Here is a 25,891-nt window from a genome sequence, read left to right as displayed (position 1 = left end):
TGTTAACAGTGCTAAATATTTATTATGAAAGATTAGGCCTTGACTGTCATCTTTATCTGCAACACTACACATGCAAACTTTCATATGCAAGTTGGGCAGGAATACAAAGGATTTCCTCCTGCTCCTACCTGCATCCCCAGAAGGAACCTCACAGAAAAGAATCTGTATCTTTTTAGATAGTGTGACATGTTTTATGGTGCCCTAAAGGCCAGTGTTATTCACACTGACAGTGGCTTTTATTGGAAAGGTTGATTTATAGGGCATGTGAGCAGTTGCAGTCTGAGGTGAAAAGAACTGGATCCCCTTCAGTCAAAGCAATTAGCGTGTGCAAATCATGCAAGTAATCCTCTGATGAATGATTCTACAATTCTATTTATGGGGCCAGCCCTAGCACCAGGCAAAGCGAGGCAACTGCCTCAGACCAGTGTGGTGTAGTGGTTAAGAGTGGTAGTCTCGTAATCTGGTGAACCGGGTTCGCGTCTCCACTCCTCCACATGCAGCTGCTGGGTGACCTTGGGCCAGTCACACTTCTTTGAAGTCTCTCAGCCCCACTCACCTCACAGAGTGTTTGTTGTGGGGGAGGAAGGGAAAGGAGATTGTTAGCCGCTTTGAGACTCCTGAAGGGGAGTGAAAGGCGGGATATCAAATCCAAACTCTTCTTCTTCTTCTCCTCAGGCGGCAAATGCTGGGAGGCAGCAGGGATAGTCTCCCAGGTGTTCCTACTTAACAACAACAATATTAATAATAATAGTAATAATTTTCTTATTTATACCCCACCCATCTGGCTGGGTTTCCCCAGCCACTCTGGGCGGCTCCCCGCAGAATAGTAAAAACATGATCAAACATTAAAAACTTCCCTAAACAGGGCTGCTTTCAGATCTCTTAACCACTCTCTGCCCTGCTGTTGGACAGAGATGTGCTTATGCTACATGGTCTGTCCTGCACCCCTCAAGTAATTTCGTTGTCCCCGAAGGGGGCAATGACAATAAAGATATTATTATTATTATTATTATTATTATTATTATTATTATTATTATTATTATTATTATTCATTCAATATACTACCTTTCATCTGAAGATCACCAGACAGTTTAAAACATAACAATGCAGAATAAAAGCAAAAGACATAACATATTAGCAAAAAAAAACAATACCTCCCTTAACCCACCCATCCCAAGCTGTTGCCCTCAGGTTTGGCTATCTTATTGCCATTACTGAAGTAAGATTTTTCTGGACTGGAGGGGGGCACCAACTTGCCATTTCCCCCAAGCAGAAATGTATCTTGTGCTGATCCTAGCTTCTTTTGAAGAGCTGGGGACTGAACTGCAATCTTTAAATCAATGAGCTGTACTAAAAATAAACAAAATATGGATGTATAGTAGGGATGGATGATTCTGTCGATTTTGGTTCCTTCCCATATCTCCTCTCCCACACTTTCTCCACATCAATTTGCTTTTTCTTAATTACTCGTGGAAATTCATCAGTTGACTGCAATTTTTTTCCTTACGTACACATTTTTGTATGCAATTTTGCCTAATGTGCTTATTTTTTTTTGCAAAACAGTTCTCCCCAGGGCGTTTTTTATTCAGCTGGAACTCATCGGAACTCAGTTCCGGTACCTGTCAGGTGGATGCTACTATAGCACTGGTTCTACTTAATATATAATGGACTTTTCTACATTATTTTCACTAAGGTGTGCTTTTTTTCCGGACGCTTTACATTGTTGCTGTATGCATTGTTGCTGTACTGTACCTGACTTATTGAATAATCCAAAAAACCAATTTTAAAGCTGTTTTTAAAATAATATTATTTTTTCATGTATAATAGTGTTACTTCTAAGCACATACAGTGGTGCCTCGGTTTACGAACAGCCCTGTTTATGAACTACAGTGGTATCTCAGGTTACAGATGCTTCAGGTTACAGATGCTTCAGGTTACAGACTCCGCTAACCCAGAAATAGTACCTCGGGTTAAGAACTTTGCTTCAGGACGAGAACAGCAATCACGCGGCGGCGGTGGGGCGGCAGCGGGAGGCCCCATTAGCTAAAGTGGTACCTCAGGTTAAGAACAGTTTCAGGTTAAGAACGGACCTCCGGAACGAATTAAGTTCTTAACCCGAGGTACCACTGTATAGTGCAAAGTAAGCTTCCCATCAGTGGAAGGATTTATGCTACCACAATGGGTCTTTCTTCCCTCTTTTCCTACTGCATAACCCTTGTTATGTTGAATAGGATCCACAGTGTAGCAGTCTGATTGGTCCTAGAACAATAGGATTCAGAATGCAGCAGTCTGACTGGTCCTAGAACAATGCAGCAGTATGATTGGTCTGCAGGAGCCACCCAATCCAGCTCCAGGTGGAAGTGAATCCGCAACCTGATTGGCCTACAGGAGAAATCCCTGAATTAGCCAATCACGTGTGGCCCATTGTGTAAATGATGAATATAAAGTGTATATTTTGGGGGAACTTTCATTCCTCGCTACTATGAGCTGAATAAAGAGCATGAAATCCACACTCGACTCCGAGTACATTTCACCCCTTAAATCTGTTTGGGAGGTTACCCCGACCCCCCGGAGCAGATTTGGAAAAGGCACAGTGCACGCACACAAGGAGGAGAAGGGAGGAAGTCTTATTGCACAGGCAAAATTCCTTGCACTGACAGTACAGGGGAGCTGGACACCATCTTTTATTTCCTGCAAGCCACTCTGAGTACAAATATTATTTGTGGAAGATTTGGTATATACATAAGCCTGACTTTGACTCTAAGAGGAAGAATGAACAATGAAACAATAATACGAAGGACTTCATTGCAGAGAGTGAATTGTTTCAGGATTTCTTCCAGAAATTTTAAGTCCAAAAATTCTCTCATTGTTTCTTTCTTTTTTTTAGGGTAGAACAGACAGCTAGAGGCCCACCCTGTTCAAGGAGTGGACCCTTACTGATAGGAACTCCACCTCACACTGTAAATCATCCAGACAATTAATCCCAGTTGGCACAACATGAAGTCCCTGAGAGTTTCGCTTTCTTAGAAGAGGACATTTGAAAAGAATTTGCTCCACCCTCCATCGCTTGGCAATCTAAGGAAGGCTCCATTTCATTTCCCAGAGGTAACAATTCTAGGAAAATTGTCCTGGTGGCTCGGAAAGCAGAGAGCACAGGAAGTGAGGATTTTGAGACCTGCCTGAGAACTGAAGCCAACTCACTGGAAAGAAGCCATTGGACACATGTAAGATAAAACATTCCCTTCCTCTTCACCAAGGATGACTGCTTAGGGAACAAAAGAAATTAACGAGCGAACATTCCCCACATATGAAATCAAGGGATTAGCATGGTTTGTCCTTTTCAGTACGAATTGTGAACCTGGGAGTGGGAGACCTTTCTTTTTCACTCGTCCAGGGCAGCCTTCCCTCGGGGGGGATAATTTGTTGAGCGCTCCATGGTGGATGTGGGTGAACTGGATTTCCCCACTCTTGGAATACTGGCAAACATTGAAAAATGGTACACCCTTTGTTCACGGAAGAACTTGGACTTCAGTTTTTGGAAGAAGCAGCTTTCCTCACAAACCACTGTTGGGAAGTTGCGGTTAAGGAGATGTTGGTAATGTTCTTTCCAGCCCAGTACGATAGCTTCCACATCTGAAATCCAGCATCACCTGAGCTCTGTGGGTGCAGCTTTCTCCCAATTGAAGTGCAGAGTGTTTGAGGACTGGGTCATTCGCTGGGAAACCAAAATGCTTGTTTACAAAGCTATTGTACTACCAACCTTACTGTATGCTTGTGAAATGTGGACCACTTATAAACGCCATCTCCAGCTCCTCGAAAGATTCCATCAATGGTGTCTCCGAAACGTTTTACACAACACTTGGGAAGACAGGTGAACTAATGCCAGTGTACTGGAAGAAGCAAAGATCACCAGTGTTGAAGCAATGATTCTTTAACATCAACTTCATTGGACAGGTCATGTTGTGCGGATGCCTGATTATCGTCTTCCAAAGCAACTACTCTATTCCAAACTTAAAAATGGAAAGCTTAATGCTGGTGGTCAACAAGAGGTTTAAGGACTGTCTCAAGGCAAATCTAAAAAAATAATAATAGTAGTATAAACACCAACAATTGGGAAACACTTGCCTGCAAGCACTCCAATTGGAGAACAGCCTTTACCAAAGGTGTCATGGGCTTTGAAGACACTTGAACTCAGGATGCAAGGGAGAAACATGCTACGAGGAAGGCACACTTGGCAAATCCACACCATGATGAACTCCCACCCAGAAACCAATGGGAAGGATGTGTGGATCCAGAATTGGCCTCCATAGTCACTTACAGACTCACTGTTAAAACTGTGTTTATGGAAGACAATCTTACTCGGCTACAAGTGATTGCCAAAGAAGAATAAGAAGATTGTTGGGGAAATTTGAAAAGCATATTTACATATGATGTTGTAGTCTTTCCCAATCAAAATTTTTAAAAAATCACACTCAGTAAACCTAAGTCCATAAATTTGTCTAATGTAGATCTTTGGATCTTGGTAACTGCAGAAACAGAGTATATAGTCTGAAGACACACGAGGCCATCACTTTCCTGGAGCTAAGCAGGTCAGGATCTGGTCAGTACCTGGATAGGTGACTACCTGGCAAGCATATGCATACCGACTTGGGTTCCATGCCACGTGGGATATAAATGTTAGAAAATAATTAAATTCATAGTCTTGTGAATCGGTTTCCTAATTAGTTCCCCGGTCATCTGATCATTCATTCATTCTTTTTTCAGTAAATGTGTTGTTAATGATTTGTTGTGCAGCTTCCAGGTGTCTCCTCTACAGGAAGTGCCCATGGTGCAAGGGGAACAGCATTTCCGCTGGATGCAATGACTTTGCTGCTGGGGAAATGCAGTTCTTCCTCTAAGTAGCATGGCCATTTTTGTTGAGAGCGCTGCATCAGCTTAAGATCAGACATAGATATTCAATTTACGTGGGAGGGAAGGAGTAAAGGGGAGGGAGCGAGGGAATGTTGCAAACTGAATTAAAGGCTGGAATAAAGAGCCACTTAGGCAAAACGAAAATTGATAGGATTCGTCCATCCCCTAAACAAGACCACGAGTCCAAACGGCTTCATTTCTCCTTGCAACTGCACAGACAGCATTTGAAGGCGGTGAAGGTCCTGTGTGAGTGCCTGGAGGCGGTTGGAGGATGGATGGCGGCTAACAGATTGAGGTTGAAGTACTGTTTTGGGGGGACAGGGGGCGGGCGGGTGTGGGGGATTCCCTGGTCCTGAATGGGGTAACTGTGCCCCTGAAGGACCAGGTGTGCAGCCTGGGAGTCATTTTGGACTCACTGCTGTCCATGGAGGCGCAGGTCAATTCTGTATCCAGGGCAGCTGTCTACCAGCTCCACCTGGTACGCAGGCTGAGACTCTACCTGCCCGCAGACTGTCTTGCCAGAGTGGTGCATGCTCTAGTTATCTCCCGCTTGGACTACTGCAACACGCAGGTGACCCGGAAACTGCAATTAATCCAGAATGCGGCAGCTAGACTGGTGACTGGGAGTGGCCGCCGAGACCACATAACACCGGTTCTGAGAGATCTGCATTGGCTCCCAGTACGTTTCCGAGCACAATTCAAAGTGTTGGTGCTGATCTTTAATAGCCCTAAACGGCCTCGGTCCTGTATACCTGAAGGAACGTCTCCACCCCCATCGTTCTGCCCGGACACTGAGGTCCAGCGCTGAGGGCATTCTGGCGGTTCCCTCGATGCAAGAAGTGAGGTTACAGGGAACCAGGCAGAGAGCCTTCTGGGCAGTGGCCCCTGCCCTGTGGAACGCCCTCCCTTCAGATGTCAAGGAAATAAACAACTATTTTACTTTTAAAAGACAACTGAAGGCAGCCCTGTTTAGGGAAGTTTTTAATATTTAACGCTGTACTGTTTTTAAAACTTGATTGGGAGCCGCTCAGAGTGGCTGGGGAAACTCAGCGAGATGGGTGGGGTATAAACAAATAAATATATTATTATTATTATTATTATTATTATTATTATTATTATTATTATTATTAGTAACCTGGCTATCCAAAATCCACTTCATCTGGAGAGGACAGGGATTAAACCAGGGCTTTCTGTATGCAGAGCAGCTGCCATGGATGTATTGGGGCCCCTTTCATGTTCTTCCCTTTAAAGGGCAGCTTCTACAGCTCAGCTAAAGAACACAAAGGCACTCCAAGCTGGGGAAAGTGCTGACACAGTGAGCAAACTGACTAACGCACGAGTGCATTGAAGAGCCTTCGACTAGAGTGGGCTTTAATTCATGCCCTGACACTGCCAGCGCGCTCTGCATGCCAAGCGGCTCCGGCTCTTGACTCCCGAGTGCTTCTCCCTGGCCTCCTTCGTCCTGTTGCCATCAGTCTCCTCCTTTCCTCTTTTCTCCTTCGCGCTTTCTCAAAGGGAGTGGGACGGAGAGCCTGGAGCCAAAAACAACTGATGGAATAATAATGGGGGGGGGGAGAGTTCATTGCCAGGGCAGCCTGCGCCTGATCCTCCCAGCGACGTGGGGGTGGGGGTGGAAAGATTGAAACGGAGGCCTTCTGAGGGCACAGGGATGAAAATGAATAGAGAGGTGAAATATACTCGGGAGTCGAGTGTGGATTTCATGCTCTTTATTCAGCTCATAGGAGTGAGGAATGCAAGTTCCCCCAGAATGTCTGCTTTATATACATTATTACACAATGGGCCCCACGTGATTGGCTAATTCCGGAATTCTCCTGTAGGCCAATCAGGTTGCGGCTTCGCTTCCACCTGCAGTTGGATTGGGTGGCTCCTGTGGACCAATCAGACTACAGCATTCTGGATCCTATTGTTCTAGGACCAATCAGACTGCTGCATTCTGAATCCTATTGTTCCAGGACCAATCAGACTGCTGCAATTTGGATCCTATTCAACTCAGTCCATAACAGAGGGAAGGATAGGTGAGCATTCCATAGGAGCCTGCGGGGAATCTGGGAAACACAACACAACACAACACAACACACAGACAGATGAAAGATAGTGTTCTATAGTGGTTAGAGCACAGCTTTCCAAACTGTGTGTCGGCTACAGGGTGTAGGTGTGTTGCGCGAATGCTCCCCATGCGCCTCCCGGGGCTGGAAAGGGGTTAGTTGAACCTCTGGTTTGCTAGTACAACGGAATTACTGTGTCGCAAAATGATGCATGTCTAAAAAGTATGTCACCAACATGAAAAGTTTGGAAAGCTCTGGGTTAGAGGGTTGGACTTAGGACCTGGGAGACCAGGGTTCAAATTTCCGCTCAGTCCTGAAGCTCACCGGGTGAGCTTTGGCCTGTCACTGACTCCCAGTCGAACCTACCTCACGGGATGGGCAAGGTTACAGACATGGTAGCTCTCGTCTCTCTAAGGATGCTGCCCACATCCTCAGGCTCCGCAAGCTGAAATGCTTTCATTGTCACAGGACAAGCAACAGCCATATACACCCACAGGACCTGAGTCAACTACAGAACTCAAGTCAGAGCGGATCCGAGCAACTTTGTCTACAAAGTGTGCTGCAAAGTGGGCTTCTTGTAGGCCAGGGTGCATAGAAGTAACTCCTGTTGAGTTCTCTAAGGCTTACACCAAAGTACCTGGGTACAGGGACTGCAGCCTTAAAAGAGTTGCTTAATTCTCCCATGGAAATCAACGAGACATAACTCTTTGGGCTAGATTGGGGCTGTTTGTTGCCAGTATTAATATGGACACGCTCTCTGAAGAGGTGTATGTCCAGAACTGGGTGTGAGATGCTGTAGAAAAAGATCAATATGGAAGGTGAGCTGGAAGTAACATTCGTTAAAATTATGGAAGTTAATTACAGATTTTGGAATAGTTAATAATGGCTTTTGGGACGCACCTAAGAGCATAAACTCCACAACTCTGCTGTGAATGCATTAGAAAGTGTGGGGGGGGGGGAGAGGATGGACTAATATACAATTGCTAGCTAGCTAGCAAAGCTTGTGGCATTTCCATGCAAAATGACCTTTAAGAGCCAAGAAAATGTCCTGATTCAGCTTCTGCAAGGAGACGGTCTGCAAAATCCTAATTAAGAGATTGTATTAAGCCTTCAGCTGGCAGAAAGAATTTTGTCACATTCATACAAATGAGGGACAGCAGCTCCGTGGGAATTTGGTTTCCATGAATTTGGAGATAATCGTTAATACATGTTGATTATTTTAATTGCCAGCATTTAAAATGGGTACACAGGCCTTCAAATTGGGTGCAAACAATATCAGACAAAGTTTAAGAAAACGGGAACATAGAAAGATGACTTTTGCCTGGGGGTGCTATTTGTTCATCTAGGCTAGCATTGCCTACTCTGGCTGGTAGCAGCTCTTTAAGAGTCAGTCTCAGGAATAAATCTTTCATCATTGACTATTGCTTGATCCAAGAGATTCTGGGGACTAATGAACCTATGGAAGCCTTCCCAACTTGGTACCCTCCAAATGTTTTGCACCATAACTTCCATCAACCCTAACACAGCTTGAGCTGATGGGATATGTAGTCCAAAACACCTGAAGGGCACCCAGTTGGGGATAGCTGACCTAGGCCCTTCTGCAAGCAATGCACATGATCAACCAGGGCTTGCAAAAATTCTAAAAGAAATTGTGTGTCTGTGTGTGGATGCTGGTTTGTATGAAACTCTAGGGAAGAACTCAAAATTGTCAGCTTTGCTTTCCTGCACTGCACAGGTTAAGGCAGGCATAGGCAAACTCCGGGCCCCCCAGATGTTTGGGACTACAATTCCCATCATCCCTGACCACTGCTCCTGTTAGCTAGGGGTGATGGGAATTGTAGTCCCAAACATCTGGAGGGCCGGAGTTTGCCTATGCCTGGGTTAAGAGCATGCAGCCACTGTGGGAGGAGGGCACTGCAGGGGCAAAGGTCCTGATCCAAACCAGACTTGCAATTTTCTTTAAAAAAAACTCCCGGAAAACCTCCACCATTCATCCAATTTCTTCTTCCATTCTAATGTCATTTACAGTCCTCAGGACACCTAAAAGTGCTTTCCCAGCAGATCTTACAAGGGTGAATAGGATCATAGGGAAGGAGACGGTCATTTGGATAAGGTAAAGGTAAAGGGACCCCTGACCATTAGGTCCAGTCATGGCCGACTCTGGGGTTGCGGCGCTCATCTCGCTTTATTGGCCGAGGGAGCCGGCGTACAGCTTCCGGATCATGTGGCCAGCATGACTAAGCCGCTTCTGGCGAACCACAGCAGCACATGGATACGCCGTTTACCTTCCTGCTGGAGTGGTACCTATTTATCTATTTGCACTTTGTGCTTTTGAACTGCTAGGTTGGCAGGAGCAGGGGCCGAGCAACGGGAGCTCACCCTGTCGTGGGGATTCGAACCGCCAACCTTCTGATCAGCAAGTCCTAGGCTCTGTGGTTTAACCCATGGCGCCACCCACGTCCCCGGTCATTTGGATAGCCTGATCCAAATCCATTCAGGGCTTTCAGGGTCCTTGAACTGAATCTGGAAACAGATCAGTAGTCAGTTCAACTGAAGCAACATATGAAGCAGTAAGGATAAGCATCGACCAGAACGTCTGCTGCATCAAATTACTGGAATTTGGAATCAGCCGATGGAATGGTTGAACAGTAGATTCAGGGCAAGACATCCTTACATGCTGAGTGGTTGCCTTGGGACAGTAGGTTGTCAACGTGGTGCCCAGTGGTGCCAGTGTGCCTGCCAGTATCTCCTATGGCGCCCACATAAAGTCTCCGTATATATATATACAGTGCATAAGTCTTCTTGCCCAGGGTGCACTGCCTCAGTGTCCCCCACATTGAACACAGCCCCTTCAACACATGCATATTTCAATGGATGTCAGGATTGGACACCAAGCCTCCCAGTTTCTCCGTGGGAGTGCAGCACTGGTGGCTGAAGTGGGTGCTTTTCCGCCTCACTGATGGGGCAACTGATGGAAGGGCATGCCCCACAAAACATATGGTTGGCCACAACTGGACACTGGATGCTTGATGAGATGGGTCTATAGTCTGACCAAGCTTGAATATTCTCTTCTGTCTTTAACAGTGGCTTAATCAATCACCAGGTGAACCTTGTCATGGCTTGCAGATAAGCATCGTAACTTTCCCGTATCTGCGGATCAAGTTGCTATTAAAGGCACAGTAGCTGGACAGACATTCAGCAGCTGGTTTGTTTTCTTAAGTCTCAAGCCTCCTCTTTCCAAGGCTCTGGTACAGTGGGACATGACCAAAACAGAAATCTAGCATTTCCAACTTTTCCCCCCCTGGATGCTGTTCCTGTACCTTTAGCAGCAGCTTGCTCCACAGACTTTAGAACAGGTTTCCTCAACCTTGGCCCTCCAGATGTTTTTGGCCTACAACTCCCATGATCCCTAGCTAGCAGGACCAGTGGTCAGGGATGATGGGAACTGTAGTCTCAAAACATCTGGAGTGGAGGGCCGCGGTTCAGGAAGTCTGCTTTAGAAGGTAATGATGCTTTTCTGCATGCAGGCTCCACCTGCTTTTTTCAGATGAAGGTACTAAGAGAGTGCAGACAAAGCACAGGCCAGGCCATTTCTTTCCTGGTCAGTTTGCAGCCCTGTTGGAATTATTATTGGAAATCCCAATGGTGTTAATTCAGCTGAGGTGCAATATTCATCAATTGCCAGCTCTCTCTTCAAATTTTCCATCAGGCATGATACCCTTTAGGAACACGGTTACTACTTATAGCCTGTGGCAGGAACAAAGAACAGCCTTTTTCAATCGCTTCTAAATTTACATTTTGTCCTTGCTCTGGAAAATAAATTTACCTCCACCTCCAGCAAGCTTCCTACCTCCTGCTCTGGAAATGAGAATTATGCTGCAACGTAAACGTGGAACAAGCTCCGCACCAAAAAAGGAAGGCCTGTCGTATCGTGGCAGGTTACTATAGCAACAATTGGAACAGCTTCATTTTTGGACTGCAGATCAAAAAGCACAGCTACGAACGCCTCACCATTTGTGCCTCTCCAAAGCAAAAAAGCAAAAATCAACCAAACAGGAGTCTTCTCAGTTTTTGCCCTGAAATATTTTGAAGTAGTTAAATGAACAATGATAAAATCGGTTTTGTCAACCACAGGTCCCTAGGTGTTGTTGGACTACAAACCCCATCGTCCTTAACCAGACTAGCCAATAGTCAAGGATAATGGGAGTTGTAGTCCTTCAGTGTCCGGGGACCCAAGACTGCAAAGCACTTGAATTGACTTTTAAAACTTCATGCAAGGGATGTCTCAAAGTCTAATAGCTAAAGAGGTTTCCTTAGTGAGCTCTAATACCTTGGAGAGGATCATAGAATCATAGAACTGTAGAGCTGAAGGGGATCCCAGGGTCATCTAGTCCAACCCCTTGCATTGCAGGAATCCTGCCCACAGCCATCCCTGGGTGGGCTCGAACCACCAACCTTCTGGTTTAACAGCCAGATGCACTGACTCATTGTGCCACAGAGAACGATCGTTCAACGACTTTGATGGCTGGTGCCTACCAGCAGCTGAGCATCTCTCTCTACATCCCTGTGTGAGGGCTGAGCTCAAAGAGAATGAGGGTATATATAAGTAAGCACTGTGGTGATCACACAGAGTCCCAGGATGTTTCACCGTCTACTGATCCCTGTGCCACCACTTTATTTCTCACTGCCACCACCCAGGCCCTACCTGGTACAATACTGAGTCCAGTCAGGGTTAAATTGGAACATAAACTTTTGTTTATTTATTGCAGTTTAACAAGCGTGTGGTTTCATAAACGGTATCGGTCAATTACAATCATGGGGTGCCTATCCAGACCTATAACTTCCATTACCTGCTCTCACTCACTAAACCACCTCTCAGATATTTACTCGTCTTCCTAGCCCCTAACTGTTCCTGACTCAGCTTAGTTCGCTACACTAACTCAACCGCAGGACGCGGGTGGCGCTGTGGGTTAAACCACAGAGCCTAGGACTTGCCGATCAGAAGGGGTGAGCTCCCGCTGCTCGGTCCCTGCTCCTGCCAACCTAGCAGTTCGAAAGCATGTCAAAGTGCAAGTAGATAAATAGGTACCGCTCCAGCGGGAAGGTAAATGGCGTTTCCATGCGCTGCTCTGGTTCGCTAGAAGCGGCTTAGTCATGCTGGCCACATGACCCGGAAGCTGTATGTCAGCTCCCTCGGCCAATAAAGCGAGATGAGCGTCGCAACCCCAGAGTCAGCCACGACTGGACCTAATGGTCAGGGGTCCCTTTACCTTTAACTCAACCTACCCACAGACTCTATCCCAATTCACTCCCACTCCAACCAAACACCCAACGAACTCCCCTTTTGCCCCTCCCAGAGCTGGCTTTATAATCCCTCTGACTCCACCCCCCTGGGTTCTGATTGGGTAACTTGTTTAACTAATTCACCTCCAGCACTCTCATATGTTAACGTCTCAAGGACCTCTTCCACTATTTGCCAAGCCTTGAGATCTGCTGGGCAGGCCCTACTGATGGTTCCACCTGCAGCCATTACCTTTTCAACATTCACTACAGATGGGCTTGTTCAGTTTAGCCTTTGGGGGACTGTGGATACGGATGGGGAACCTCAGGCCTGGGGACCAAACAGGGAATCTCCCCAGGCCACACACTCTCCGGAGCCATACCCCTTCCCATAGCTATCAACTTACAGATTTGAAAATAAGGGACCAGCAGCCTCAAAAATAAGGGATCAGCAGCCAAAATAAGGGGTTTTCAGAGCACAGGGAGGTTTGACTTCTGAGCCCCTCCGAGCCAAAGGCGGAAAGCCCAGCCAGCAGCCAAATGAAGCCTCAAGCAGTGGTCCCCACAGCGCAGCAACCCGGCAAAGGGGATGCAGCAAGGAAAACCACCGTCACCTCTCCACTGGGAAGCGCTGAGCAAAGCCCAGGCAACGCGGCCGATTTGATTGGCACAAGGCATGCAAGCGCCACCCCCCAGTCGTTCTTAGACTCCTTATTGGGTGAGCAACGCAGCCAAGCAACACAGTTGGAGCCTCCCTGGCCGGCAGGGAGGGAGAGGAGCTGCTTCCTTTGAAACCTGGGAAATTTAAGGGACATCATCAATAATGGACAGCAGCAGGACACGGCACTGGGATAAGGGACTTTCCCGCCAAATAAGGGACGATTGACGGCTATGCCCCTTCCCCATCCCTGCTTTGCATCCTCCTTGAGTACTTTTGCCAGGCTGGAAGGTATCCTTGAGCTCATATCATGCCTCTTGCCTCCCTGGAGGGAGGATAGAGAAGGTTGGCTGGGTGTCGAAACAAACCAAAGTGTACCAAAGTGAAGTTCACATTTGATGCCCTGCCTACTTTTGCCCTGGCCCTCACAGGCATGTGGCCCTCAGAATGTTGTCCATAAGGGAATGTGGCCCTCGGGACAAAGACATTTCCTCACCCCTTTTCTAAGGACAAGCCATTGGCATTTGGATGCATTAATGTGGGCTGTGCTTTAAAGAACAGCCATGTTTTTCTGTCTGCTGGGTTGACGTGCGCTCTTAAAAATAGCAATAATAAAGGACATGAAACAGGTGGCATTTAGGTGATGCAAGAGTCGAGTATCCTCTCCTTGCTCTATAAAAGACGTCCCTTCTGAAATGCCCTGCCCCTAAGAAAAAGAAGGAGCAGAAAGGTGCACATTGTATTGCTTGTGACAGCATTCTGCTGTAGTGATATATTTACCATGATGATCTCCCCATAATCAGTGAAAATAAAAGGGGCACTAATAACTGCTGCTTCTCTTAGGAAGCTGCTTGTTCGGATCATTGGTCAATCTAGCTCAGTACTGTCTACACTGAGTGGCAAAGCTTCTCCAGGATTTGAGGTCGGGTTCTCTCCTACTCCCACCTGGAGATAAGGGGACGCGGGTGGCGCTGTGGTCTAAACCACTGAGCCTCTTGGGCTTGCCCATCAGGAGGTCAGCGGTTCGAATCCCCACAACGAGGTGAGCTCCCCTTGCCCTGTCCCAGCTCCTGCCAACCTAGCATTTCAAAAGCATACCAGTGCAAGTAGATAAATAGGTACCACTGTGGCGCTTTGGTTTCTGTCACAGTGTTCCATTGTTTAGTCATGCTGGCCACATGACCTGGAAAACTGTGGACAAATATCGGCTCCCTTGGCCTGAAAGCGAGATGAGCGCCGCAACCCTATAGTCGCCTTTGACTGGACTTAACCATCCAGGAGTCCTTTACCTTTACCTTTTTTTACCCAGAGATTGAAATTGGGAACTACTGCAAGCAAAGCAGATGCTCCACCACTGAGCTATGGCCCTTTTTGATTGGCAACACAGGGACTATTAAGATGCAGTAGGAGGAAAGATCCCATGTTGCAGGGAAAGAAGAGATTGTCTCAGGAGGCAGCTAAAAATAGGTTAACATCAATGAGAAGTGTGGTGCATGTTACCATTACCCGTCAAACAGCTCCACCTAGAGCTCAGAAAGTTAGCTCCTTGGAGAAGCTATGCTAGCTCAGCTTCAGCAAGACTTGTTTATCCATAAGCTTTCTAATTTTATGTTCAATAATACTTCCCATCAATTTTCCTAAAACAGGTGTTATGCTAAACAAACCATAAGTTCCTGGATCCCCCAAAATCCCTTTCCAAAAATTGCTGTCCCGCTTTCCAGTCCTCAGAGTGTGATCTTTAAGACAAGGTTCGTATTTTTGTTAGAAGATCAACATTCTCGCATTTTCTCAGCAACTGTCCATTTACATTGCAGAGGGTTGAACTAGATGACCCTCAGGGTCCCTTCCAACTCTACAGTTACGATTTTATACATGTCCGTTAAATCAGATAGTGCTGTGCTCAATATCGGTTTAACAACACCTACAGCTTGCATCAGCTCCTGGGTGCCACTTATAAGTCCAGGGTTGGTGAAGGGAACTGAAGTTCAACCATTACTCCAGCATTTCCTCTTTAGGATGCTTCTTCCTTTTCATTCTCCATCTTGAGGTGACCCTGAGCGTTTCAGCCAGGACAACATGCCTCCTCCAGTGCTCAATTATTCCTGGATCCTGGTATCACCACCCACAGCGATTCTGTGGGGTTTCAAACTTCCTCTTTGACATACAGAGCAACAGCACCTCCAGAATGCCCTTCTCTGTCCCTTCCTATGGAGTTTATATTCAGAGATAACTGTGTCCTACTGGTTCTCTCCAATCCACCAAGTTTCCTTTATATCCACTGTATCTATGTCTTGTCTTAAGACCCAACCCTCCAACTCACACATCTTGGCTTGGAAGTCTCAAGCATTAGTGAATCAGCACATAAATAGGGCCTCTCTCCAAATGTGTTTGGTACATGCATTTTACCCTACAGAGCTTTGGCTCTCCGAATTGCTGCTGTGTGCTCCTGCCCTCTAAGTGTCTGGTTCTACCTCACCCACACCTGAACAATCATAAATATTTCCCCCCTCAACCTGATGATTTGTCCTGAATCAGCTCCTCTTGACTTCCCCCATGCAATCAATTTAAAAGCTGCTCCACCACCTTTTTAAAAGTACTGTATCCCTGGGTCTTTATCTGCGTCCCCAGACCAAAAAAAAATTATGACATTCCTATCTTGAAATCAAAACAACACATAAATTAACGGCCCCATCACGTATTATGCGAAATGATCAGGAATCTTGGCAGAAATACAGCATTTCTACCAAACTAATTGCCTCTAATCAGCCTTACACAACAGAATTAGAATGCCTTTGATTTGTTGCATTCCGTTTCCCCAGCATTACTCAGTACTCTCGTCTTCTTCCTTCCAAGTACTAGACTAACAAGTCTCCACCCTCTGCCCTCACCCTTTTTGTCTTGGCACCTGGCCACGTTTGGAGTTCTGTTTTTACACCGTTATAAGAGGAACCGGCAACAAAAGGGACTGCACCCTCACCTCCCAGCAGGACTGCTCAATTTATTCAGGATCTATCCCAGGCCATCCAGGATGTTCTTTGGGGATAGCCAATACGGAACCATCTTGGCTGTGGATGATGGGAGTTGGAGTCAAATATTCTCTTGAGGACACCATATTGACTATGCCTGCTATATAATGGATGCATGTATGCCATGAATATGCAGAAATTCAGAATGTGGTTTGGGGTGCAACTTAATAAAAACCCACCAAGTTTCTATACCTCATTTTTTGAAGATTTGTTCAAAAGCGTGTGAGCAGCAGCTGATGAATGAGGTCAGAGGGGTGTGTGAATACAGTTGTCAGTGTTTGGGGCTGGAACTTCTGTGCCAAGCACAGTTCCTTGACCCACTAGATTAATTATCACAACCAAAGTAAACAATGATCCATAGTAAAAACAGCAGGACAAATCATGCTAAATAATCACACAGATGTGTATTGATCTCGGCTGATGGGAGTTGCAGTCTAAATATCTGGAAAGTATCAGGCTATTTGCAAAAACAACTCTATGGAACTCAGAACTCTATGGAGCCCCTGCTCTCCCTATGGTGCAGATTCAGTTCATTCTTCAAACAGCTCTGCAATATTTTCCAATGAAAAAGCTCCACACATTGTTTCTTCTGACTCCTATAGCTTAGGCTTGACTCATAGGCACGACTGGGGTTACTGATGATGTATGGCCAAATGGGTGTGTGTGGAGATGATTGCGTCCAAACTTCTCATAAAAGATCACATGTGCTTGCCTACGATGTCATCAGCAAGCTCCCAAACCAAAAGAGATCTCAGCAGGCCCCAACTCCACCTTGAACGCCATCCTTTGCTTGGGGCCAAGAGACATGGGCTGGTTGTCCAAAGATCCCCGTCTCCTGCGCTTTAGAAAGCTGGAAACAGCTATATAACAAAGGAAGGAGGACTCTTAATAGGAAGCCTTAACAGTGCCTAGCAAATGAAAGCTCTAAGGTGGTCTTCTATCAACAGCCCCTCCTTCTGCAGGGCTTGGGCAGACTTCAGATTGTTTAGGAAGGTGGGCGTCCTCAGAAGTCACATGTCACCTCCATAAACGGAAGCCACAGCTGTAGCATTTATGCTGGCTCCCTTAATAGTAAACCATTTGGCGAGAGACCGTTCTGTCTCTGGGCGCTTGTAAGCCATTGCTATTTTCAGGCAGGATTCAGTCATATGCCAGCAAATCCAGGTGGTACAATTAAAGCAGATATGGAGCTCTTGCACAAGACTCGGCGAGAAGGCTTCAAATCCCCACTCGGCCATGAAGCAAATGGCCCAGTCACCATCTCTTAGCCTAACCTAGCCTAAAGGATGAAATGGGGAGGGGAATCATGTGCACCGCCCTGGGGTTTTTGGAAGATAAAAGTGGTATGTAAATGTGATAAATAATAAAATAAAATCAGACATTTGCAATAAGAAGTGTGACAGGGAAATGCACTGAAAAGTATGGGGTAATAATTATTTGACGCAATGCTGGAAAACCTCCACAAGAAACACATCAAAATGAATGCTCGATAAACAGCCAGTGTTGTCTAACTTCCTCTACACACTTTGAGCAAATGAATTAGGGTGAATGCTTAATAAGCTGGTCACCTGGAAGTGACAACAGAGCCAATCTCTCCAATTTACACATCTAGGGCAGTATCCAATGTAATACAGTGGTACCTCGGGTTACATACGCTTCAGGTTACAGACTCGGCTAACCCAGAAATATTACCTCGGGTTAAGAACTTTGCTTCAGGATGAGAACAGAAATCGTGTTCCGGCGGCGCGGCAGCAGCAGGAAGCCCCATTAGCTAAAGTGATGCTTCAAGTTAGGAACAGTTTCAGGTTAAGAACAGACCTCCGGAACGAATTAAGTACTTAACCCGAGGTACCACTGTAGTTTCATGTGTGCAGATTACCACTAGCACAATGGGAATATTCACCGTCTTCGCGCCATCCCCAAATCTGATCCAGAGGGTTGAGAGGATCCTCAGAGCAGATACAGGGAGTGCCATGGACTGGGGGAGCTCCACTGTGCTAACAGACATCACTGGCTTGGCCGAACTACTTACTTAGCGCAAGGTTGAATATAAGTCCATGTGAGCAAATTGTTTCATTTAAGACCTGGAGGAAGTCCAGTTTAGAGCTTCAATATCATTTCTCCAAACCATTTTGTTAATCTGCAGAAGCGTTTTAACCAATCCTGCAAGTTAGTGAAGCCAGCACAGCACACGTTTCAGGAAACGCTGTACTTACATCTCCTGTACTTTATCTTCTGGACCCTGTACCTGGCCAGTAACCGTCCCTTGTCTGGTATTTTTAACCCAGCCAACTACTCCCATTTTCCTAGCTTTATCTTCTGTATACTGGTTGAGGGTTATGGGTAATGGGAGGGGGGAGGGGTGGAAAGAAGAAGAAGATACACAGATTTTATGCAGTATCTGAAATCATATAATGCAGCTCAGCCTTAAAACATCACATTTCTTTCTGCACAATTTCTTTCCTAAGGATTCAAGAGGACCAACAAACATGGAGTTGCAGCCCCCAAAAGTCATATTTTGTGGAAGTCTCAAGAGTTTCCTGTTTCATCCAAACCAAGAAATTATGGTTACTGGCTGTGAAACCCAACTTTATTAATGATGATTTATAAAGGATCATCTACACAAGGATCCTGGCTTGTGTAGAAACTGCCCACCATAGTTTCCTGGTTCAGCAAAATAGGAAATTATGGTGAGTTAGCAATCTTTGCTTTGCATCCAGGTGTGCAACAAAGAAAGGAACAAAGGAGTTGTGTATAAAACCAAAAGGCTGTTTCATATCTGGCTTATAAAACACAGATGTAAGATCAGGCACAGGCAAACTCGGCCCTCCAGATGTTTTTGGGACTACAACTCCCATCATCCCTGACCACTGGTCCTGTTAGCTAGGGATGATGGGAGTTGTAGTCCCAAAACATCCGGAGGGCCGAGTTTGCCTATGCCTGTGTAAGATCATCCAAGTGTTGACATGGGTGCTTAACAACTGCAGTTAGAACTTTATGATGGAATTTGAGAGTGAATTTGAGGTTACATTCTCCCACTGCTGTTTAAAAATAAAATTTTACATACTTTTACAGTACACTGCTTGCACTTCTATTATGTTCCTCTTAACATAATTTGCAAGGCATCTTAAGTTTAAAAGGACAAAGTTGGACTACTAAGGGAAAAAAGACAAATTGCATGCTGCAATAAGGCAGAAAGTCTTCATTTAACTTTCATTCACTGTTGGCGTTCCAACTGGGAAACCGTGGTTACCAAGTTCAGAACAAACCAGAATCTAACCGTGATTTGAAGTTGGTGTAAGAACTTGGCTTGTTCCCAACTTGCTCGCCACAGTTTCCTAGTTTGGACAAAACTGGAAACTATGGTTAATTTAAGACTTCTGGGTTTGATAGCGGGACACAGAGGAGAAGGTGCTGCATGTGCCAGAACAAAGCTCATTAGTATCTGAATAGTTATTAACTTGCTTTGGGCACACAGAACATGTTGCATAGGTCATTGGAATCTACTAAAAAGGAAAAACTGAATTAACATTAGCTCAGTTGTATATGGTTTCTGACTTCCCATCTTGAAAGCATGTATCATTTTGTTTCCAAAGCTACACCCCCCCCCCAAGATGTCCAAAAGTGGCAAAAGAGAATAGGTGGGATCTTAGCTGCAAAGAGCCCAGCTATTAAGAAAGAAATTAAACCATTAAGTCCATTTCTTAAATCACTTGCAAATCTCTGGAGCTCTACTTTCATTTCCAACACCAGCATATAAATAAAAGCATTTGCTCAGACCAAGACTCAAAGGCTAACATTTTCCAAAGAAATTATCAAGCTATCTACAAGCTCTCAGTAACACCACTTAAAATTATCAGATGGACATCTGGCCCAGAGAGAGACCCTCCACAAGCTTTGAATAGAGGCAATAGAGGAATAGAGCCTTGTCTAGTTTTCAAGGGAACTGTATTTTAACAGGAACATGTGTCCACATTTACAGTATTTACAGTAGAACCTGATTTTATGAACTAATTGAGGAGATAGGAGTTCATAAAATAAAGTTCAGAAAACTGTGCTTTTGAGCATTACAGCAGCTACAGTGCTTTGAGTGAGAAAGACAAACTGCAATGCTTATTGATTTATTTTTCAGTCATACAGTGCATTATCAACAGCAACAGATCTATCATGGGACTACGTCAAGAACCAAGTTTTTATTATTGTCTTTCCTTGCTGCCAAAAGTTCTGATCTTATTTTTGTTTGAGAGAATTTGCTATCTTCTTTGCAGCCAAATCTCTCAGGCTTTTCAAAAACAGGAGCTGTACCACATCGCTTTCTTCTTGATCTTCCAGCCACTGCAGAGCTATTTCTAATGCGTTGTAAGCTTCCGAATGTGAGGGTCCAGGAACGACAACAGTGTTGTAAATGCTCTCGGCGTCAGAGTCCTCCTCTGTTTTGAAATCTGTAAATTCTTTTTTGAGGCATTGAGTGGCTGGCTGATCAGCAGAAAGCTTCTCATGATGAACACCAAGATGGTGAATCCCGTGGCGAGACTTGAACCGCGCCAGCCATCCTGAGCTAGCCTTGAAGTCAGGGTTGCCGTTCAATTTCCTGTTCATTTCTAAGGCCTTTTCACATAGAAGTGGGCCTGAGACTGGCTCACCAATATTTCTCATGTGGGAAAACCAAGCATAGAGAGCATCTTCCAACGTTGAGTTCTTTGCGCATTTCATCGTCTTCCGCTTCTTTTTGCCATTTTCGCTCCCCATCGTTGAGACAAAATGCAGGAGTGTGTCTTTGTTTTTCTTGAGTTGCGAAATTGTGGACTTCCCAATTCCAAACTCCTCCGCCAACACTGTTGCTGTTTCGCCTTTCTCCAACCTTTCCACAATCTCTATTTTGCTTTGGAAAGTGAGCACAGTTCGCTTGCGTTTCTTGGTCACTGTGAAAAACGGCGTGTTGCTCATACGCAATCTTTCCATGCTGTATGTTTGGGAATATGGGCCACAGTAAGATCAAGGGACAAAAACTTTTAAGTCTATGAGACCTTTGCACAAAGTTAAAGTTCATGCACGCGTACCGTGGTGCTTCTTTCTCATCTGGTTGAGTAAGATGGCTCATAAATGTATTGTTCATACAACTAGTTTTCATAAAATCAGGGTTCTACTGCATTTTATAAAAAAGGATCTCCGTTAAAACACATACCACAGACACACAATACTTAACTGTTCAGATTAGCTTTGAAAACTTGGCATTATAGACTGTTGGGGTCTCTGTACAGGCCACAGGCCTTATTTTTATTCTTAGAAATATGATACAGTAACGATGAAAGTTTGATGTACTTCATGATGTCTTACCATTCTGAAACAGACACCTAGGAAAGAATAAAAAGAACATTAAAATAAATAAATGTGTTTATTCAAACTAGTACAGCAACATTTTAGTATGTTCAGGAAACAGGCTTCCAGAAACATTGATAGTAAGTGGTGCATGTTTGCCACAAAGTTTTTGTTGTGCTCGATATAACTATTTGCAAATTATCAGATGATTATGAATAACTCCTATGTCTTCTGATGTAGCAAGCGAGATATAGATTTGCTGTAGAAATGGGTGTGTGTTTCCATCATGAAGCTCAGCTGTGTGCCACTGATCTTTATGAATGTGTCTGAATTTCATGTAGATACACTGCCATATGCAGGGCATTTTTATATACTTTTATAGGTTTTGTTGCAGTTGTTTAATATTATTTAGAAGTTCACTGGTTATTTTACTTGCTGGGTTGGTAAAAATCAATGTGCTTACTTGTTGAAGTTGTTTGTGTGACATTTATGTAAATCTAAAATGAAATAAGTAAATAAATGTTTGTTTTTACAAGAATCTTATAGAATTTATTTTTGTTAGCATTTGTGTGGTTTTATTTGTGATTTGTGTATGTGTGTATCAGCTGCCCTAAAAGTCTCATTGAGCCAGGATATATAAAATAAACCTAATTGAATAGTTATATGCAACAAGAGCTGAACTGAGACCAGAGAATGTCATTTTTAAAGCTTTTCTTTTGACTAGCCTGTTTTCTGCAGCTGGGGGAAAAGGATGAAGTCAGTACCATGCAGGAAACATAACAGCCGCAATTATTTTTGTCCACTACCTGGTGCTGTTGCATTCACTTTTTCCATTCTCCTCCCTGATTATCCTGCTTCCCACTGCCAATTAGCAGGAGGGAACCGGCAGCCCCATTACTTTAAATGGCATATGCTTTGCTTCCCAGTGAAATCAATGGGATTAAATATCTCTTTAGATGTATCTTGCCCAGTGTATGAAACTGGTTACCATTCCTTGTACCTTACACCATATTAACTTTGGTTGAGCACCTGTGGATGAAAGCTGAAAATTTAAGGATACCTGCAATGCAGGAAACTCTGTTGAATGGAACGGGATGAATTGTGTCACAGTAAACTTGATTAGGACTGGGTTTCCAACTCATATATACAGTATGAGTTGAATTATGTAAGCAAATAAATTTAACAGTGATGCTGCAACATCTTATAATATAAAGTTACAGTATCTGTTTTCCTGAAGATAGGTCAATGAAGTTCATGAAAGGGGTACAGGAGGATCCCTATACAACATATAATTTATACATGGTGGATCCAAAGTCATTGTACATACATTCTTAACTTCTATGTTATTGATTCTCTTCGCATCTAGTCACACACTTTCTATCCTGGCCACCTTTTAGCTATGGATCCTATATACAGAAGATAATTTTTTCCATGTCTTCCCACTGTATAATCTCCACCACTCTGCAGAAGCAAAGTACCGTAGGTTCATATCTGTTCTGTCCCTGGATGGGAGACTGCCTGAGAACCACATGCCTTGGGAGGACCCATGATGGAAGAAGGGCAGAATTTAAATGTAAGAAACATAAAATTAAATAAATTGGATTTGCTTGTGAGTAAATGTGTCTCACTGCGGGTGGTGCTGTGGGTAAAACCTCAGTGCCTAGGACTTGCTGATCGCAAGGTCGGCGGTTCGAATCCCCGCAGCGGGGTGAGCTCCCATCGTTCGGTCCCAGCTCCTGCCCACCTAGCAGTTCGAAAGCACCCCTAAGTGCAAGTAGATAAATAGGTACCGCTTTATAGCGGGAAGGTAACCAGCGTTTCCGTGTGCGGCGCTGGTGCTGGCTCGCCAGATGCCGCTTCGTCACGCTGGCCACGTGACCCGGAAGTGTCTCCGGACAGCGCTGGCTCCCAGCCTCTTGAGCGAGATGAGCGCGCAACCCTAGAGTCGGACACGACTGGCGCGTACGGGCAGGGGTACCTTTACCTTTAAATGTGTCTTTAACCTACAGGCACAACAGCTCCTGTTTACACGTCTTTAATCTCCCCCTCCCCCTTGCTCCATTTTGTTACTCTGCTTCTCCCTTATTCATTACCAATGTTAATAATAATAATAATTTATTATTTATACCCCACCCATCTGCCTGGGCTTCCCCAGCCACTCTAGGTAGCTTCCAACAAAATATTAAAGAACAGTAATGCACCAAACATTAAATGCTACCCTAAACAGGGCTGCCTTCAGATGTCTTCTAAAAGTTAGGTAGTTGTTTTTCTCTTTGACATCTGGTGAGAGGGCATTCCACAGGGCGAGTGCCACTACCGAGAAGGCCCTCTGCCTGGTTCCCTGTAACTTGGCTTCTCGCAGTGAGGGAACATCCAGAAAGCCCTCGGTGCTGGACCTCAATGTCCAGGTAGAATGATGGTGGTGGAGCCGCTCCTTCAGATATACTAGACTGAGTTCGTTTAAGGCTTTAAAGGTCAGCACCAACACTTTAAATTTTGTTTAGCAAACCAGGCTGTGTGCAACGTTATTCACTGACGAAATACGCGCTGAAGGGTTCTTTGTGCCAGAGGTTCTTGCATTTCCTCTGCTTAATAACAGCAATAACAACAACAACCCTATTAAGCCATTTGAAATAATAGCAGTTGCAGTCTTAGGCTGGGGGGGGGATGCTCCTCCTGAAACCAGTAAACGAAGCACGAGAAAGAAATAAAGTGTGTGTGGGGGGGGGGGATTCTTACAATCGAAGCAACGAAATCAACAGGCGTTAAGATACCCAAAGGAACCACCTTGCACGTTTTCGCTTTCTCTGCACGTTGCGCATGCGCAGCAGAGTCCCTGCGTGGCCGGGGAGGGGGGGAGCTCCACTTCTGGCTCGCGGAGGAACTCCGAACGTTGCCCGTAACCGCACATGCGCCTCAGGCGACGGTACTCGCGCATGCGAATTCGCTCCCTTTCTCGCGCCCCCTCTCGGCAAGCTTCCACAGCCTGAGGGGACCTCGCGCATGCGCCCTCTCCCCCTTCCCCCTCTCTTCTCCTGGTAATTCGAATACACTCCCCTCCCCCTCCTTTATTATTATTAATAATAACAATAATAATAATCATAATCATAATAATCACCCTGCACCCGGCCGAACACTTCGTAATCCACTGACTTGAGGACCCGAGACATGGTGAGGGAAGCGTCAAACCGCCAGACCCGGCACCGGAGACCAACCCGCCGCCCCCCCGCCGCGCAGCGTCACCGGTGGGGAAAGGGCAGCGAGAGCGCCGAGGAGAAGACGCGAGAGCGGCTCGAGCAGCCTCAGCTGGCGGAGGTCGCGACGGAAAGTCGGGAGGCTCAAGCTTCGCGGGATAGCGACCGCCCGCCTCGTCCGGGAGCGCAGCCGCCACCGGCATCCGTTTCTCAAAGTTGGGAGAGGCTTCGACTTCTCCCTAAGCTCTTCTGGAGGGATGGGAGGTGGCCGAGGGGGGAAGAGATACAGGCTGGGCCCCTTACGACAGGGCTACCGCGTTAACTCCCGCTCCGCATTCTTCTAAAGAACCCGGTCGCTTGGCTTAGCGTTGCCGGCGGCTGCCCTTTGGAACTCTCTGCCACTTGATGTAGAGCAGTGCCCTTTCCTGCCCCTGCTTTGAAAACCTTTCCTGTACCAAGCATATAAGATAATTCCCCAGGCATGGGCGTAGCCTGGTGGGGGCAGGGATTTTTATTGATAAAAATAAAAATACTTAACTAACTGAGGTTCTGGGATGCGGGTGGCGCTGTGGGTTAAACCACAGAGCCTAGGACTTGCCAATCAGAAGGTCGGCGGTTCGAATCCCCGCGACGGGGTGAGCGCCCGTTGCTCGGTCCTTGCTCCTGCCAACCTAGCAATTCGAAAGCACGTCAAAGTGCAAGTAGATAAATAGGTACCGCTCTGGCAGGAAGGTAAACGGTGTTTCCGTGCCCTGCTCTGGTTTGCCAGAAGCGGCTTAGTCATGCTGACCACATGACTGTACGCCGGCTCCCTCGGCCAATAAAGCGAGATGAGCGCCACAACCCCAGAGTCGGTCACGACTGGACCTAATGGTCAGGGGTCCCTTTACCTTTAACTGAGGTTCTGCACCACACCGCCCCCCCCCGCAAACAAACATAAAGTTTGCCCTCCCCAACAAAAATCCTGGCCACACCCATGTTCCCAGGGCAGCTTTTACTGACACCACCTCTGTTATTTTTAGTGCCAGGTTATTATTTTTAATAATAATAATAATAATAATAATAATAATAATAATAATAATAATAATAGTGGGACTATGGAACTCACTTCCACAGGAGGCAGGGATGGCCAGCAACTTGGATGGCATTAAAAGAGGGTTGGGGAAAATCGTGGAGAAGGCTATGCAGAATAATCCGCTATGGAACCTGGGAAGAGGGCTAGCTCAGTCACGGTTAGCATAAACTACCTCATGCTTAGGGCCTTGGATACTAGGTAAGGAAGTGGTAAGGAAGTAATGGCTGAATAATCCAATTAATCAGAATGGCCCCCAACTAATTTGGCAGCTGTTGCTTTTTTAAATAAGAATTTTAAAAAGGATACACAATATGGGAGGCTTGCCCTTCTCATATACAGGAGAAAATGCTTTGCTACGTAAT

The 25,891-nt window shown here is 45.5% G+C and overlaps 1 protein-coding gene across 2 annotated transcripts in view; it reads right to left on the bottom strand.

The window, feature by feature from the left end:
- ACYP2 (acylphosphatase 2) overlaps positions 1-24,589 on the bottom strand; it is a 67,745-nt gene extending 43,156 nt beyond the window's left edge. Inside the window, exons 1-4 of one of the 2 annotated variants that reach the window (XM_081188897.1) lie at positions 24,379-24,589; positions 21,279-21,295; positions 18,158-18,267; positions 16,464-16,801 (exon numbers count right to left, since the gene is read on the bottom strand). In XM_081188897.1, coding sequence (XP_081045023.1) covers positions 16,693-16,801; positions 18,158-18,267; positions 21,279-21,295; positions 24,379-24,430 — 288 coding nt within the window. In that variant the 5' untranslated portion in view covers positions 24,431-24,589 and the 3' untranslated portion in view covers positions 16,464-16,692. Of the gene's footprint in view, positions 1-16,463; positions 16,802-18,157; positions 18,268-21,278; positions 21,296-24,378 lie in introns of those variants that run through there. The other variant, XM_081188896.1, reaches the window with a different exon arrangement.
- Between the last annotated feature and the right edge of the window lie 1,302 nt (positions 24,590-25,891).

The sequence above is a fragment of the Podarcis bocagei genome (genome assembly GCF_964188305.1).
Source record: "Podarcis bocagei genome assembly, chromosome: 3".
Lineage (NCBI taxonomy): Eukaryota > Metazoa > Chordata > Lepidosauria > Squamata > Lacertidae > Podarcis > Podarcis bocagei.
Note: the sequence above shows the minus strand (reverse complement) of the source record. Positions and strands in the feature narration are given on the sequence as shown.